Below are 18,020 nucleotides of genomic sequence, written 5' to 3' on the forward strand. Positions count from 1 at the left end.
CAGAATAATCAACTTCCTCTAAAGTTTTTTTTGTTTTGTTTAACTTAACTCATCTGTAATGATAAAAAACACTAATTCCAGAGGTTACTGACACACTACACTCAATCATGACACATAAATATGAACTGCTCATTCTCAAGATGTGCTTTTACATGGTCTCTTAACCAGTTTCAAATATGTTCGTTCATTAGTTGTTTATTTTTAGAAAAGTCAGCTGGGTTGTTTTGTTCTGATATCATTGTTTTTGTGTAGTCTCAGCTTTAACTGAGCAATAACAGATATAGTACAATCCCTGTTTCCAGCCTCTCTCTCTCTCTCTCTCTCTCTCTCACCCAGATAATCTTTTTAACAGTCTTCTAAGACTTTAACTATAATGTTAAATTCATTAACCCTTAAATCATTAATCCTTCACAAAGTTTAGAAATTTCATAGTGTAACTTATTGTTTCAAGTTATCTTTAGTTTAGATTTCTTTGTTATTCAGACCTTCTCTTTAACTCCTTAACGTTCATGAGCACGTGCACGGGTTGAAGCGCTATTTTTAGCACGAGTGTAATGTTTGTTAATAGATTTAACGCAAAAAAACATCATTAATCTTGACAAACTATATATCATTCTAAAGGTCTAAACCTCAAGCATCGAGGACAGACCACTGTTTTTCAATGAAAAGCTTATAACGGCTGTATTTTTGCATGAATGTAAGCAATACACATCAAATCAAGCATAATTAAAAACAGAGCACCTACCTTTAATGTCCTAATTACGAGCCACACACGCATCCTCTGCTAAACATTCCAGAATGAATGGAAAGGTGAAGGTCCACTGAATAACATCCCATAGAGCATTTTAATCCAACGAAACAATAACGGTGTAATATTGATGGTTAATCCTTTGTTTACATCGCATTTCCGCGGAGCGAAGTATCATACTAGACTGTTATGCAATAAAATAATGCACCAAAAACAGTCTCCCGGTAGCATAAAGTGGCATGGGTTTATACCTTAGAATGTTACGAACAAAATACAACTAACCCCACTCAAAAACATGCAAAGATAGCCGCGATATAGTCAAAAATATCCAACCATGGCACTCGTTTTATCTGATGTCATGACGTGCTCATCCAATGATAATGTCTGTTTATCTGGAGCCAATAAAAGCATTGAATCGTCATGACTGACAGAAAATGTAGCCAATGAGCACACGATTCCAACGAGATCTTGCATGTGTATATTTGTCACATGGGCGTGAATATTTATTCATTTGAATGTGCCAATGTGGCGCAATCTCCCCACGAGATGCAGCGAGTTTGACACCCCCCACTGACAGCATAAAGCTAACGGGCTAGTAAACAAACAGACGGTCTCTTTGTAGTAACTGTTTGCTAATCTTACTAACTGGACGGAATGTATTATCCAATGGATCGTCAAAAGAAGTTTTTATTGTGTTGAAGATGCTTTATTTGAGCTCACTCGAAGCAGCGGTGTGGAAAACCATTGAGAAGAGTCAAGACAGCGATGACGGTGCTTGTTGACAGAGCTGATCCAATAACATACCGGTGAGTTGCTATGTGTAGTTGTTTATGTATATTGAGAATGTGTGTGAGAATGTATTTATTTTATTGTTTCTGTGTGTTAGAAAAAATGCAATATACCAGTATGCATTATACATATGCTGATATTTTGCATTTTTCCTAGCACACATGGGGAAAAAGTATATATAATTTTTCCCCATGTGTATGTAAATAAAACATATATATATATAACACATGTAATTGTTTATATATATATATATATATATATATATATATATATATATATATATATTGAGACTGTATTTATTTTATGTTTTTCCTGTGTGCTAGAAAAATTACAATATACCAGTATGCATTATACATATGCTGATATTTTGTATTTTTCCTAGCACACATGGGGAAAAAGTATATATAATTTTTCCCCGTGTGTGTGTAAATAAAACATATATATATATAACACCAGTAATTGTTTATATATATATATATATATATATATATATATATATATATATATATATATATATATATATATATATATATATATATATATATATATATATTGAGACTGTATTTATTTTATGTTTTTCCTGTGTGCTAGAAAAATTACAATATACCAGTATAGATTATACATATACTGATATTTAGCATTTTTTCTAGCACACACAGACGGCCGACCATCTGTGTGATTGTTGAATGCTCACTGTATCACCGGCCATTATATTGATTGTAGGACTGTGTGCGAATGTATGGGCCGCCGTCAATATGAATGCTCACTGTATAGCCGGCCGTTAGATTGATGCTTGGGCTGTGTGAGAATGTATAGGTGGCCGTCAATATGACTGCTGTCTAACCGACTGCCCATCAGTTTCATTGTTCATGGGATGGCCTGTAATTAGAGTGAATGATGACAGTGTGATTGTTGATTGAATGGGCAAACTATACAGAAATAGGACATGCAGTGCTAATTCTCTTTCCTTTCCTTGCCATTCTACAGGCATCAGGTTGAGTCTTCAGATGAGCTATGGCATCCAAGCACCAGCCAACCAGCAGAAAAGAGAAGAACGCTTTCAGATTCTTCAAGATCTGCACTTGCTGTTGTAGACCTGAATCCGCCAGTAAAAGGCCAGTAAATGTTTTTTTTTTTACATTTGCAAATTGTGTGTGTTTTTATAGCTATATATTTATATTATATTGTTATTTATATTACTAGTTATATTTATAGTTATTATACTTATATTACTTGTTGTATTTTCAGATGCAAAGAAGTTTAGCTCTTTTTTTATTAATATTTCATTTTTATTATATTTTTATAAGTTCTGTTGTACAAATAAATCACTAATACAAAGTCTTATGGTTCTGCCTATTATTTTATAGTTGAAAAAGCATTCAAGCATCATATATGATGGCTAAAACAGCTTGCAGTACACTTCATAACATTAGGTTATCAAGTCTCCTTTAGGTTTCTTGGCACCTGGACATATTCTTAGAAAAAAGCATGCAGGAACCCCATTTTTCATGATATCTTCGTCAAATTTTAAATATAAACTGATGAGACTTGTGCCTTTCAATTCATTAACTAACTGGATTCCTCCAGGCTTATTTTCATATATTTTTACATCAAATAATAAAGTGTTCATTGTAGCACAAATCATCTTCAAGACACTTCAAATTCTATAACTGTTTGTCTTTCTAAGTTTTTTCTACTTTAATGTTTGGGTAATAAACTCTAAAGTGTCTTCTTTTTAAAGATGTCTAAATTGTGCATGTAGTGCAAATTGTTCAGCAACTGCAATTGTTTTAGTTGGGAGATGTCATTTCTGGGGATGTGCCTCAAGCAGGCGGAGGGAGAAATGGAACAGACATAGTCTTGGAAAAAAGCTTGCAGGAACCACATTTTTCATTATATCTTCCTCAAACTTGAAATATAAACTGATAAGTCGTGTGGCTTTCAATCCATAACTGAACTGGATTCCTCCAGGTCTATTTTCATATATTTTTACATGAAATAATACAACATTCTGTGTAGTGCAAATAATTTTTGAGGCATTTCAACTATTATAATTTTTTATCTGTTTGAGAATTATCAACTCTGATTGCTTTTTAGTAGAGTCCCAAGTGTCTTCTTTCCAAAGATACCTTAATTGTGCCTGTAGCACACTGTTCTCAGGAGCTATAATTGTTTTAATTCAGGTAGGTCGTTTTCAGCTGTGAGCCCCAAAGTGGGGTTGCAGTTTAACAGGTTCAAAAGCCATCCTCATCTTAAAGCCATCACCATGTCTCCAAATTATCCTCTGCCATCCTAATGACCTGCAGGATTAAGACTATGATAGAGACATATTAGTTCAATATCATACAGTTTTACTAATCCAAATAAATTTTGTTCTGCTCCACAAAGTTATCAATCACAATCACAGCATGGTCTCAGCTGGCTCTTGAATGCCGATCTCATTCATAGCTCTTTTCCTTCAGGGTGTTTCCTGGCTCTCAATTTATGCGGTATTTGGTGAGCGGTATAGAGGGGCCAATATTAGGGCAGGGGCTGCTGTGTCCAGTCTTGACCTTGGCCCTTACGAAACACAGCTTCCCCCCCCAACAGAGATGCTGCTGGCCTCACAGACATCTGCCTCACCTCTCATACACACCTCACATAAAACCCCCTCCTCCTTTTTTTTTTTTTTTTATTTTTTTGGTAGGGGGTCCAAGGCGACTTATCGTGATTCCCCTGGCTTGGGTTGCCACCTGTCAGGCCGTAGGAAGTCTTACCCGTCATCGGGAACAACCACATCGTGCTCAACCTCGTCATCGCTTTGAGATCTTTGACCCTAAACAGGATCCGATATTTTCTAGAGCCTTTCGGAAAGTGCATTCAAGAGTCATCAGAGCCATCTGGTCTGCTTTCAAATTAGCAAAAACATGGAGACAGGTTAATTATAACACAACTTAATCACTAAAATCCATCATACTTCTTCAAAGACGCAACCTAACAGTGCGTGGATTACACTCAGTGAATTTAGCCAAAACAACTCTCCATTCCATTTAATGTTCTGCTACATCTGTGACTAAGGCCATCAGTTCTGTACATGGTGAAGGCTAAGAGTAGACAGAAGTTACTGGTCATATCATACATTAATCAAAATTTCAGTTCAATTTCCGTCTTATTGCCCTCTTGATGGCACCTTTTTTATATCTTAACAAATAACTGTCTATTGTGTTCACATAATGCCCTGTGCTTTTACTCATCAATATCTTCTATCATCTGTGGCACAGGCTCAGATATCAGCTTTGAGCTGGTCTGGGATCAGAGAGAGACTCTGAGGCCTTCAGGGCTGGTACACTGCATTTTCATAAACCTTTCACTCCTCACACTAGCTCAGTGTAAGATCTGGCTTTGTTTTCAAATAAATATAAGACATTTTCCTTTTAACTCTATCCTTAGACAGAAATCACATTTTCAAGTGATCATAACTTTATATTTGTCTTTTGCCCCCAAAATAAATTCAGAAGCTATAATTTTCACTCAGATTGAGTCTCTGTTACTCAAATTAGGCCACGTGGTGGCCGGATTGAGATTACAAATTGTTTATTTCAGCTCAGCACAGGCTTATCTTTTGAAACCAAAACATCAATTTCTAGGGTTTTCAACATTTTAACACCTATAGTTATTTCAACAACCCAATATTCAGTCAAATCATCATTATCAGAGTTTTGCAAAGGTGAGAAGAGCAAGAACATATTTATTATATCTTTTTCATTTAACTCGGTTAGTCAGGATTTATATATTTTATATATCTTTTACAACATGTTTTATCATCTTTAACTTTAATTTTAACCTCATATTAAAATTATCTCAAATCCTTCCTTCAAAAATAATCACTAAAGAATTTATCAAGTTTATTATTTTCTCATTTTCTTAGTGTAAATCTGTTTTATTCTTTTCTTTTTTTTTTTTTTTTTTTTTTACTGATTTCATTTACAGAATTTAGTCTGGTGGCCTGATTTGCCACACTTTTTACACCTTATGGGTGTTCAGACACAGTTACGCGCAAAATCAATGGCCCAGCTGAGCACAATTAAAACGCTCTCATCTTTAGCTTATGGAGCAACGTTCAGCAACCTGTGTGCTCCAAAAGTGGCAGTCTGTTTGAGAACAGAGCTCGCTCGAGGTCCAATAAAACAGACAATGGCTTGCAATTTATGGTGCTTTATCAAAGTTTATCTGCTTTTTCACCAACATTATTTTTAGTTACTCAAATTGTATATCTCCCTTCGGTTATGGCACCTCCCCCATTTTATAAATTAATGAATACGCACAAACATCTACACATTTGAATTCTCTTGTTCTCTCTTTGTTTGTAGCTAGTTAACTTCCAATTACAATAAAAACATTTCTGCCCATTATCTTCATCAGTCCAGCAAATGTCTTTGAAGTCAGGGTTTCAGAGCGGAGCTGCTTACAGCATTTGCTCTTGTTCATCTTACAATCTTTATACCGACTAATCAAATTACTGATCATATCACTCAAATTGTTAGCTAAAATTTAGTCAAAGTTCATACTCACCAGCGATCTTTAAACAGCTGTGGCATTTTAATTTCTCCGTTTCATTTCTCCACAGTCAATGCCTCTCACACCCAGCATTTCAGTGTCTGCTCACAGTTCTCACACGCGTTCTCACAACAGCCCATCGATTTATCCTTTTCCTTCAACTGACTCTTTCACAGCCCCAGTCCGGTCACTCAGCGGTGACACTCAAATCATGACATTTAATGAACTTCGTATACGTTGCATGCATTTCTGGCCATATAATTTTCTCATTTGATAAAATACCGGTGTCTCATATTCAGCTAGCTTGCTTTGGATTTCCCCATATTGGCAGTCTGATTCTGTGGCTTTTCGCGCTCGCGCTATTAATCTGTTGGACGTCTCCGGACAGATCTGATCTCTTCACCCAAGACCAGCCGGGCGGACACTCGCAATAGTGCCCGATTTTGTGCCCTGGTTACCTGACCGCGGGCGGAACCAACCCAATCTAGGTAATATGGTTCCCAGACCAATCTAGGTCTTATTTATTCTCAGACCAATCTAGGTCTTATTTATACCAATCTAGGTATTTAATCGCCCACGTGATTTCAGTTCTTTTTTCTACCTCGTAAAAAACATCAATTCACGCTGCATTTGCCACAGAGTCAGACTCGCCTAATGGTTTATCCCTATCAATTCAATTTTCAATTTAACCAAATTCTATAAAATAAAAAATAAAACATTTCCCCCTGAATTTAAAAAGTTTGTCTCTTACCAGAAGCGCCCCGTTGCCATCGGATTCGTTTTCTCTGATTCCAGTGTCTGGACCCTCCGGACACCCCCAGAGCAGTCAGCCCTTCTCCCTCAATTCTTCGGGGTAAGGCTGTGACTCTAAGTCCAGGATGATCAGGTCACTGTCTGCTCTCGGGGTCCAGAAGGCACATCCAAGGAATCCCAAACTTCTGACACCAACTGTAATGGCAAAAATTAATTCGTCGACATCACTAATAAGAGACAAACCAAGATCCAATTGTCTTTATAAAGATTTATTTTCCTTGCAAGGAAGAGCCACGGTCAAACGCAGCCGCTCGAGGCTACCTTGAGTGTGAACTGCTAAAACAAAAGAAAGCACAAACTTTTATACCCTCAACAACCCCCTCAGTAATTTTCCATACATCTGGCGAAACCCACTGAAGGTTTCGCCTTGAGCAAGAGGTGAGACAATACACAAATGGTCCCCCTCCTGTCTTGGATCTCATTTGAATTAAAAGCAAGAAACACAATGGTCCTTCATCTTCATCTAACAAAGCATGTTAGCCAGGAACTCAGATTCCAAGAGCAATAAAAGATAAAAGGGACAATGTATGGCTTCCACAGGTGAGGCCTCTTTGATCTGACTCATTTAAAACACAATAGAGAAAACAGGTCTGGAAGATTAAATCTTCTGTGATTAAATTTTTTCCCCAACAGTGGCTTTAACTTTGAGATAGCCCTTATCGATGTACCTCTTTCTCTGTGATTTATGTCAGTGGCTGCTCTCGGTTTAGTGGCAATTTTACCGGTGCATTCTCTGGAGATAGTTCACAGGAAAGTATTTGGTGGCTGATAAGATAGTGTTGTAAAGGTGGCCTGCTCCACAGATAAGGACCATTACAGTTATTTGTTGAAAGACAAAGCCTCTCGCTGTCCGACAGACCCGTGAAAGCTGCTCAGAGAAAGCGGCTGACCACTGATACCTCTTTGATTCGGCCATAATTGTCTCCTGAGCTGAGCAGCACAAACATGGAGAACGGTCCTTAACCCTTCTCACGGGAGGTGAAATGAGTGTCTTTGCTGTAGGCTCTTCGTGACACTACTTTTCTCTTTGTTTTGTTGAGGTTATTGTTGTTCATTCTTTGCTTTGATTAAAAAAGGGGCCATTTCATGAAACGCATGCCGTTTACAGTTTGATAAGGCTATTTTAAAAGACTTTTTTTGTGAGATTTGTAACATTGTTTTAAATAATTTAAAGGGATAGTTTACCCAAAAATGAAAATTGTCATAATTTGCTCATCCTCATGTCGTTACAAACTCGTAAGATGTTCGTTCATGTTCGAATCACTAATTGAGATATTTTTAATGGAATCTGAGATATTTCTGTACCTCATTTTTGACAGTCTATACACAGCTACTACTTTGACCCTTTAAAGAGATCCTAAAACTAATCCATATGAATTGAGCGGTCTGTTTATGAAGAGACATTATCATTTTATATGATAAACAGATTGAATTTAGGCTTTTATTGACATATAAACATTGATCAGCGAACATAAACAGAAGCTCAACTGAACCGGCTTAATGCATAAGAACAAACCTCAGTGGTTCTTGCCGAAGCTCAAACGTGCTGCGTAACACGAGAATGAACCTCATTGGTTCTTGCAGAAGCTCAAACGTGATGTGTAACACGAGAATGAATCTCATTGGTCCTTGCAGAAGCTCAAACGTGATGCGTAACATGAGAATTAACCTCATTGGTTCTTGCTGAAGCTCAAACGTGCTGTGTAACACGAGAATTCATCTCATTGGTTCTTGCCGAAGCTCAAACGTGCTGCGTAACACGAGAATGAACCTCATTGGTCCTTGCAGAAGCTCAAACGTGATGCGTAACATGAGAATTAATCTCATTGGTTCTTGCCGAAGCTCAAACGTGCTGCGTAACACGAGAATGAACCTCATTGGTTCTTGCCGAAGCTCAAACGTGCTGCGTAACACGAGAATTAACCTCATTGGTTCTTGCCGAAGCTCAAACGTGCTGCGTAACACGAGAATTAACCTCATTGGTTCTTGCTGAAGCTCAAACACGAGAATGATCCTCATTGGTTCTTGCTGAAGCTCAAATGTGATGCGTAACATGAGAATGAACTTCATCATTAACCCAAATCGAGCGGTTTGGACTTTGGAGCGGTGTAGGACATTTTTTTAACACCTATATGATGAATACAAATGCCACTTGTTTTGTAGAATGGGACGCTTTTGGAAGTTCAATATTTTTTTAATAATAATTTCCTCACTTTCTCAGCCGCCGCCTCTTTCCTGCTTTTTTCATTCCTTCTCTCTCCTTCACTTCTGCTATTTTTATTCAGCACCACAGGCTCTGTATGTACCGCAATCAGCAGATATTCACACAAAAAAAGTTCTTCAGTTTTTTCCCCCCATTCAGTGATAAGTTCCCTCCAGTTAATTAGAATCTTAGGGAGGGATTAAAGCTTGCAATTATTATTATTATCTACAGAGAATTCATAATTAATGGAAGTATATGGAAATGTCAACGAGAATCCTGGAATTAAGCCAGAGATCATTTCTTAGTCATCTTCTGTTATTCATCGGTTAGCAAAATTTCAACACAAAAAATGGTTTAGTGGTTTAATTTGGCCTTTGACATGAAATGCTGTTGTTTCGTAACAATGTACTTTTGTTAAAGTGAAGTAACATTTTATTCAGGTTTGAAGAAACTAGGATGAAAGAAAAGCTGGCTGGATGCATATCTGATTGGTTGGACTTCAGTTCCGTTTTCTTAGACTTACAATCAAAGAGAGATCTGACTTACAAAGCCTATGACTTTAGTTTCATACATAAGGCAATTCACCGTATGTATGACACTAAAGCCATTCTTTATATCTGAACTGATAAAGAAAACTCAGCCCGCCGGCCGCAGTAGCTAGTAAAACCAGAATTTTAACAGCTATTGCGGCTGGTGGGCAAAAATATTCTCCCACCCTGGTTTCCGATTAATACAATTGTCGGTAACACTTTAAAATAATGGTCCGTCATTAATAGGTAACTATGCAGGAAGTAATGCAGGACTAATGAGTAGTACTACATTAACACTTCAGCTACTACTACTAACTAATATAGAAACAAGCTTAACTACTCAGTAAGTAATATCGAATTTAGGAGATAGAACCCTGTTCAGTAAGTAATCAATACTTACTGAATGAGATTAGCCTCATTTATAACTATTAACTACTGACAAATTATAAAGAACATTATTGTGTGTCTGAGACAATCATCCTTTTTACTCTGAATAAATTCATAAACTGCATCACTAGTTACTCTATAGTTACCTAGTCACTATGCAGGAACTACTAGTGATCTGGACCATTATTTTAAAGTGCAAAAGATGGTTCTCTTACGAGAGGTTCTCTCGTATTGCGTAAGTTCCTTACGCTACGGGAAAGTATTCTTTCTTCGAGATTTCTGAAAAACCCAAAATTATCCTTAATTTTGTAACATTGTCAACGCAGTGCGGCAGCCTGGCAGACCATAGCAGGCTATTCCAGCGTGCTATTGGCTGCTCTGCTGGCAACTGCAGCAGCCTATCGGTGAGCCCGCGTGACGTGGCGACCTATGAGGGCGCTTCGCGCCCACCTGGCTTCATTTGCCTACAGGTGGGGCGTGGCCACGTGTATATAAGCAGGGCTCACGGGCTGCATATTCGATTTTCTTTTCTTCAGCGAAGCCCTTCGCATCGCTGGATCTGGAACCCGCCGCCGTGACCGCGCAGACAAGCAAGCAGAGGACAGCGCCTGAGGAAGCCGGCAGCATCGCGCCACCTTCAGCCTTCCGTGCCTGCTCTGCTATCCGGCAGCCCCATATCCTTTTACGCTCAAAGTGTTGTCGCCGCTGCGTCACACTTTTCACAAAAAGAGCCGAGCGTTGATACAAATGTCTCGTTCCACCTGCGGCTCGTGTCACGCGCAGCTCAGCTCCGGGGACCGCCATGTGATCTGCGCTCTCTGCCTGGGCCGTGATCACGCCGCCGCCGCACTCCACGCTGGCGGATGCCAAGAGTGCGAAGAACTGACGATGTCGACCCTGCGGGCTCGACTCGTCCTGTTCGAAGATGATATCCCTCCAGTCCCTGCCACGCCGCGCAAGAAGAAGCGCCGCTCGCAGCGGACTCCGGAGCTCGCAGAGAGAAGCTCGCCGGAACCTTTCCCGCCCGCTTCACTCTCGCCTTCCCCGCCCCCACCCCAGGCCGCCATTTCTGTTGCCGCCTCCGGGGATGAGGCGGATGCGGCCGCGGAACGCGCCGACAGCTGCTCCATCACGGCTTCCGACAGCGAGGACTGGTCTTCCGCGTCCTCTTCAGTCCGGGGCTCCGGACGCTCTCGAGCGGGTGAGGACGCCGAACTCTTGCGCCTTCTCACCCGGGCTGTCGAGCAGCTAGGCCTCGAATGGGCCCCGCCCAAGGTGGCAGCGCCGAACCGACTTGACGGATGCTTCCTAAACAGTCGCCGCCGTGCGCCCACCTCCAGGACTGCACCCTTTTTGCCGGAGCTTCACGAGGAGCTCGCAAAGTCCTGGAATGCGCCATTCTCCGCGAGGGTCTCGTCTCAGGCTTCTTCGACGCTCTCACAAGTTGACGGCGCGGCCGAGAAAGGCTACAACGCTATCCCTCCGGTGGAAGAGGCGGTCGCAGCGCACCTTTGCCCGCCTTCTGGTTGGCGCTCAAAGGCTGCCCTCCCGTCTAAGGCCTGCAGAGTGACGTCATCGCTGATCGGCCGCGCTTTCGCTGCCTCCGGTCAAGCTGCGTCCGCTCTGCACTCTATGGCCGTGCTGCAAATCCTCCAAGCTAATCTCCTCCGCGACATGGACGAGAAATGCTGTGACGCTGAGTTAATCACGGATTTGCGAAGCGCGACGGATCTCTCCCTTCGCGCCACCAAGACCGCAGCACAGGCCCTCGGACGCTCTATGGCCTCCCTCACGGTAGCTGAGCGCCACCTCTGGCTCACGCTCGCGGACATGCGAGAAACAGAGCGCGCGGCCTTCCTAAACGCCCCGCTCTCTCCGTCTGGGCTTTTCGGACCAGCGGTCAAGGGGATCGTCGACCGTTTCTCCGAAGTGCAGAAAACGACGCAGGCCATGAACCTTTTCCTGCCTCGACGCCCCGGCGCTAGCAATAGCTCCGCTGCTCGCCGTCCTCGTGACCAGCCGGCAACGAGCTCCGCGCAGCGCCCAGCGCGGCCCCCTTCGTCTCAGAGAAGACCGAGCGGCCGCCCCAGATCGCGCTCTTCCAGCCGTGGTAAGCCGCCTCCACCTCGGGGCCCCCGGCCTAGGATCACGCTGAAGCCCGAGCCTCCAAAGTCCTCCTAGCAAGAGGCGAGAAACGACGGTTAAGTCCCGCCGCGGCCGGACCACCGTCAAAACTCTTTTTCCTGTCAGCCCCCACCACTGTGGCTGCTGCAGATGGATTTCACGCAGCCAACGAGCCGGCAAAAATGCCTTCTCGCCTGTCAATAACCGCCGTTTTTACGGCGAACCAGAGAAATCACAAAAGTTGCATTATTTCTGGTCGCACGGCTCGCGCCGTATGTGTTTCAAATGCAGTAAATGTGCCCACTTTTCTGTGTTCACCCCTGCACACAAGCACTATAAACCCTGTGTCCCCCACTCACATAAAGCGGCCACCGGCCGCTCGAGTGCTAGAGTTAGGTCACGTGTCCGCTTGTTTGCGTCCACGACTAACCACCACACGCGCTGTCACACAGCCACTCTTAACCGGTCATGTTCCACGCGTAAGAGTTGTGCCCGCTCAAACGCGCTCACACATTTTCGCGAACATTATGCCTCAGGCGCCACGCGCCACGCCACACACCATTTATTTTCCGCCCAGGGTGGCCGGAGCGATGAGTGTAGGGCCGCACACAAGCCACTCCCCGCTCGAAGCGGCAGAGATGCAGTGTGTAGGGCGGCCAGCCATCGCGAGCGATCGGCTGGCCCACAGCACAGAGAGCGCGCGCACTGCGCCCGCCCCTCCTATACGGGCCGTCAAACCCGCGAAGCGCAGCGTTTCGAGCCCGGAGGCCGTTCTATCCCGTGTGGCGCACGCGAGAGCGTGGGAAGCCATTCCAGGTGTATCAGAATGGGTGCTGAAAACAGTGAAGCACGGCTACACTCTGCAGTTCGCTCGCCGCCCTCCGCGCTTCTGTGCGCGTACAGAGACGAGAGTGAGCGAGGAAGTAGCACATCTACTTCGAGCAGAAATAGCCACGCTGCTGTGCAAAGGGGCTATAGAACCGGTTCCCCACTCTATGAGCGAGTCAGGCTTTTACAGCCGGTATTTTCTCGTGCCAAAAAGGGATGGGTCGCTCAGACCGATTCTGGATCTGAGGCGTCTGAACAAAGCTCTTATGAAAAGATCGTTCAAGATGCTCACGACCAAGCAGATCCTCGCGCATATTCGCCCGAGAGACTGGCTAATCTCCCTAGATTTGAAAGATGCATATTTTCAAATCAAGATAACGCCGCGTCACAGGCCATTCTTACGATTCGCCTTCGACGGCCAGGCTTATCAATACACCGTCCTTCCGTTCGGCCTGTCACTAGCACCCCGTACATTTACGAAGTGCATGGACGCGGCCCTCGCTCCTCTGAGAAATCGAGGGATGCGAGTATTGAACTATCTGGACGATTGGCTCATCCTGGCGCAGTCGGAGGCCGAGCCCCTCGCCCACAGGGCAATGCTGCTCAGCCATCTGGACAGCCTAGGGCTCACGGTCAATTGGACCAAGAGCTCATTAGTGCCCACGCAATCAACCTCATTTCTGGGTTTGAATCTGGACACTGTGGCAATGTCAGCCCCCCTGTCACCCCATCGCGCGCGCCAAGTTCGGCGCATGGCTGCGTACTTTCGGCCAGGCAAAATCGCACCTCTCAAGCTGTTTCAGAGGATGCTGGGACGTATGGCCTCAGCTGCAGCTGTGCTCCAGCTGGGCTTAATGCGCATGCGCCCGCTGCAATGCTGGTTAAACGCCCGAGTGCCTCACAGGGCCTGGGCGTCCGGTGGCTTCAGGATCAGAGTGACTCAGGGCTGCGTGTCAGCCCTAGAGCCCTGGTTAGTAGCCGACTGGTACCAGAGGGGAGTGACGATGGGAGCCATCTCACACCGCAAGGTCATCTCGACGGACGCCTCCACCACGGGTTGGGGCGCCGTTTTCGAGGGCAGATCAGCCTCGGGCCTTTGGTCGAGCGAGGAAAAACTCCTACACATAAACTGTTTGGAGATGATAGCGGTAGAGAACGCGCTCAAGCAGTTTCTCCCGCTTATACGAGGACACCATGTGTTAGTCCGGTCGGACAACACCACAGTGGTGTCCTACGTGAACCGGCAGGGCGGTGTCAGGTCCAGAGGTCTGGGCAATCTGACAGAACGCTTGCTCGTGTGGGCACACAGCTCGCTGCGCTCGTTGAGAGCTGCGCACGTGCCGGGCCACCTCAATGTGGGCCCGGACAAGCTGTCCAGGGGCCTCATTCTCCCAGGAGAATGGTCCCTGCACCCCCAGACAGTCCAGCTGGTATGGCGCCTGTTCGGCAGAGCGGAGCTCGACCTCTTTGCAACAAAAGAGAACGCCCGCTGCCCGACGTTTCTGTCCAAAAGCGAGGATGCGCTGTCCCAAACTTGGCCCAGCCTCCCGCTGTATGCTTTCCCGCCGATCTCCCTATTGCCCCAGGTCATAGCGAAAATCAGGGAAACGCGCCGTCCGGTGCTCCTTATAGCACCGCGCTGGGAGAACCAGATTTGGTACCCAGAGCTGGTGAAGCTGTCGCACTCACCCCCCTGGCCAGTTCCGCTGAGAGCAGACCTTCTCTCTCAAGCAGGAGGCTCAGTTTGGCATCCCCATCCAGAGCGATGGTTTCTGCATGTATGGGTGACCAACGGATACCCGTTGACCTGCCCGAAGGGGTTATGAACACGATTTCACACTCTAGAGCCCCCTCGACGAGGCGGTTATATAGTTCTAAGTGGTCGGTGTTCACTGAGTGGTGTGTTTCCAAGGGATTGGACCCACAGCAATGTGGGGTCCAGCGGGTGCTCTCCTTCCTCCAAGAGCTTTTGGAATTGGGCAGGTCCCCTTCCACGCTCAAAGTGTATGTGGCGGCTATAGCAGCGTTCGCTCAGACGACGCTAGGTAGCACGCTAGGAAGGAACGAGCTCATCGTCCGTTTCCTCAGAGGAGCCAGACGGATGAATCCCCCGCGGCCCCCGTCGGTTCCTATATGGGATCTGGCCTTGGTCCTAGAGGCCCTGAAGGCTCATCCCTTTGAACCGCTCGAGACTGTGGAACCAAGGTTCCTTTCGCTGAAAACCACGTTTCTGATAGCTCTGGCTTCAGTGAAACGCGTGGGGGATCTACACGCGCTCTCAGTGAGCCCGACGTGTATGGAGTTCGGTCCTAATGACTCTAAGGTCATTCTCAGACCGAGGCATGGTTATGTCCCCAAAGCGATCGGCACTCCCTTCAGGGCGCAGATTATCTCCCTCTCGGCTCTGCCAGCATCCGATGAGGGGGACGGTGGCAATTTCCTCTGCCCTGTCAGGGCATTGAGGGTTAATGTCACACGCTCCGCCGCCTTCAGGCGTTCTGAGCAGCTATTTGTTTCGTTTGGTGGGCGCACTAAAGGTCTCGCCTCCTCGAAACAGACCCTGTCCAGGTGGATAGTGGACGCGATTGCAACTGCATACGCTTCCAAACACCTGCAGTGCCCGCTAGGTGTCAGAGCACACTCCACCAGAGGCATGGCCTCTTCGTGGGCTTGGGCCAGAGGGATTTCCATCCACGATATCTGTATGGCGGCAGGCTGGGCCTCCCCGTCTACGTTCGTGAGATTTTACAATCTGGAAGTTCCTGCCTTACAGGCGAAAGTGTTATCAGTTCAATAGGGCCGTTGGTTCTGCCCAGTGATTCTGCGCAGACATAGCTCACATACTGGTAGTAAGTTCGGTACTAGGCTCATGTGAATTTGAAGGAGACCGGCGGTGCCGTTCCCTCATTTACGAGACGAGCTGTTGTGAGTTTGAAGGTGACCGGCGGTGCCGTTACCTCACTCATATAACAAGATATTGTGAATTTGAAGGCGACCGGCGTTGCCGCTCCCTCATTCATGAGACAAGGTGTGGTGAATTTGAAGGAGACCGGCAGGTGCCGTTCCCTCATTCATGGGACAGGGTGTTGTAACCACCCGTCGTAAACCACCCGTCAGTTCGAATGAAGTGTCTGTATATGTGGTGGCCCGTTTTTTTCTTTACCGGCCACCCTGCCCGAGCAGTGTTATGGTCCCCGGTTCCCTGGGATACATATGCTGTATGCGAGGCGCGCACGGCGTTGACAATATGTTCCCGTAGCGTAAGGAACTTACGCAATACGAGAGAACCTCTCGTAAGAGAACGATACTCGGTTACTTAACGTAACCTCGGTTCTCTCTAGAAGAGGGAACGAGTATTGCGTTCCTTGCCGTGCGCCCCGCTGGCTTTTACGCTTCAGAACTAAGAAAACCGAATATGCAGCCCGTGAGCCCTGCTTATATACACGTGGCCACGCCCCACCTGTAGGCAAATGAAGCCAGGTGGGCGCGAAGCGCCCTCATAGGTCGCCACGTCACGCGGGCTCACCGATAGGCTGCTGCAGTTGCCAGCAGAGCAGCCAATAGCACGCTGGAATAGCCTGCTATGGTCTGCCAGGCTGCCGCACTGCGTTGACAATGTTACAAAATTAAGGATAATTTTGGGTTTTTCAGAAATCTCGAAGAAAGAATACTTTCCCGTAGCGTAAGGAACTTACGCAATACTCGTTCCCTCTTCTAGAGAGAACCGAGGTTACGTTAAGTAACCGAGTATCGTTTTTCGCTTTAAAATAATGGTCCAGATAACTAGTAGTTCCTGCGTAGTGACTTGAGTAATTAGTGATGCATTTTATGACCACATTTAGAGTAAAAAAAGACAATTTCTCACATCTCAGACACGTTAATGTTGTGATTAGTAATTAATCAGTAATTCTTTATAATTTGTCATAGTTACCTATTAGTTCTTAGTGATTCCAATCCAATTCAGTAATTATTGATTACCTAATAAGGAACTATCTTAGTCCTAAATGTGATATTACTTACTGATTAGTTAAGCTTGCTTCTATATTAGTTAATAGAAGTAGCTGAAGTGTTAATGTAGTACTACTCATTAGTCCTGCATTACTTCCTGCATAGTTACCTATTAATGACGGACCATTATTCTAAAGTGTTTCCAAATTGTCTCATAAATGTTTTCTGGAAGTGACTGGCTTGTTGACAGCAAGTAGCTTTTCTGTGTTTTTTTTTTTACCTTAATTTTGTGTAATAAATCTGTTGCATTATTTTTGTAATCAGCTGTCTTTTTGAGTAATTATCAAGCGGCAACCTCCTCCAGTTTCTCTTGAAGACAATACGGAAGTGACTTAAACTGCAATTCATAAACTGGTCACTAGAGACAGGCTCGAGAAGGGAGCAGAATCTCATTGAGCTCCATGTTAAAATGCCCAACTTTACAGCAGAAAAAAACATGTTTACAGCCTGGTACAAATTGTGGTTTAGATCTATATAGCAAATTTTGCCCTTCATGACAACTGTTCTGCATAATTAAGGGCATGGCCACTTTAGCCGCGTTTCCACCGCAGGAACTTTCCCCAGGAACTAGGAACTTTGGGGTGGTACTCGGTGTGTTCCGACCGCAGGAACCAGGGTCTAAACGAAGTTCCGGGTAAAAATGTCCCCCTCCAAACGGCCCTGCTCCCGAGGTAGTACTTTTACAAAGTTCAGGAACTTTCGGGGGTGGGACTTGGGCGCTGAACATGCTGATTGGTTGAGCTCACACAGCATTTTATTTCAACCGGCATTTTTAAAAGTCTTTTGCAAGGTTCGTTCTGCGTTCAGCAAATATCGGTCTTGCTCTTTCTGTCCGATGGCGCACGTTCGTCTCAGCCATCTCATGGTCAATGTCCGTAATAGCTGATAATAACCTACGTTGTGTTATTTTAAATCTAGCTTTACGAGCTTTCAGAATACACTTTAGTATCAGTGCTCGTCTCTTTTCCGCCGTTTTGTTAATGACCTCTTTAGTAAACCAATACATAACCAGCAGAAGCAGCGCTGCTTGAATCTCCTCCAGACTTGTTATTGT

General features: G+C 44.8%; 1 protein-coding gene across 1 annotated transcript in view; it reads left to right on the top strand.

The window, feature by feature from the left end:
- Window positions 1–1,291: 1,291 nt before the first annotated feature.
- Window positions 1,292–18,020, top strand: part of cnbd1 (cyclic nucleotide binding domain containing 1) — a gene marked incomplete at its 3' end in the record, with an annotated part of 60,162 nt that continues 43,433 nt past the window's right edge. The window contains exons 1-2 of the mRNA XM_079805627.1: window positions 1,292–1,554; window positions 2,525–2,652. Coding sequence (XP_079661753.1) covers window positions 2,552–2,652 — 101 coding nt within the window. The 5' untranslated portion in view covers window positions 1,292–1,554; window positions 2,525–2,551. The remainder of the gene's footprint in view (window positions 1,555–2,524; window positions 2,653–18,020) is intronic.

Source organism: Gobio gobio (genome assembly GCF_949357685.1).
Source record: "Gobio gobio genome assembly, chromosome: 23".
NCBI lineage: Eukaryota > Metazoa > Chordata > Actinopteri > Cypriniformes > Gobionidae > Gobio > Gobio gobio.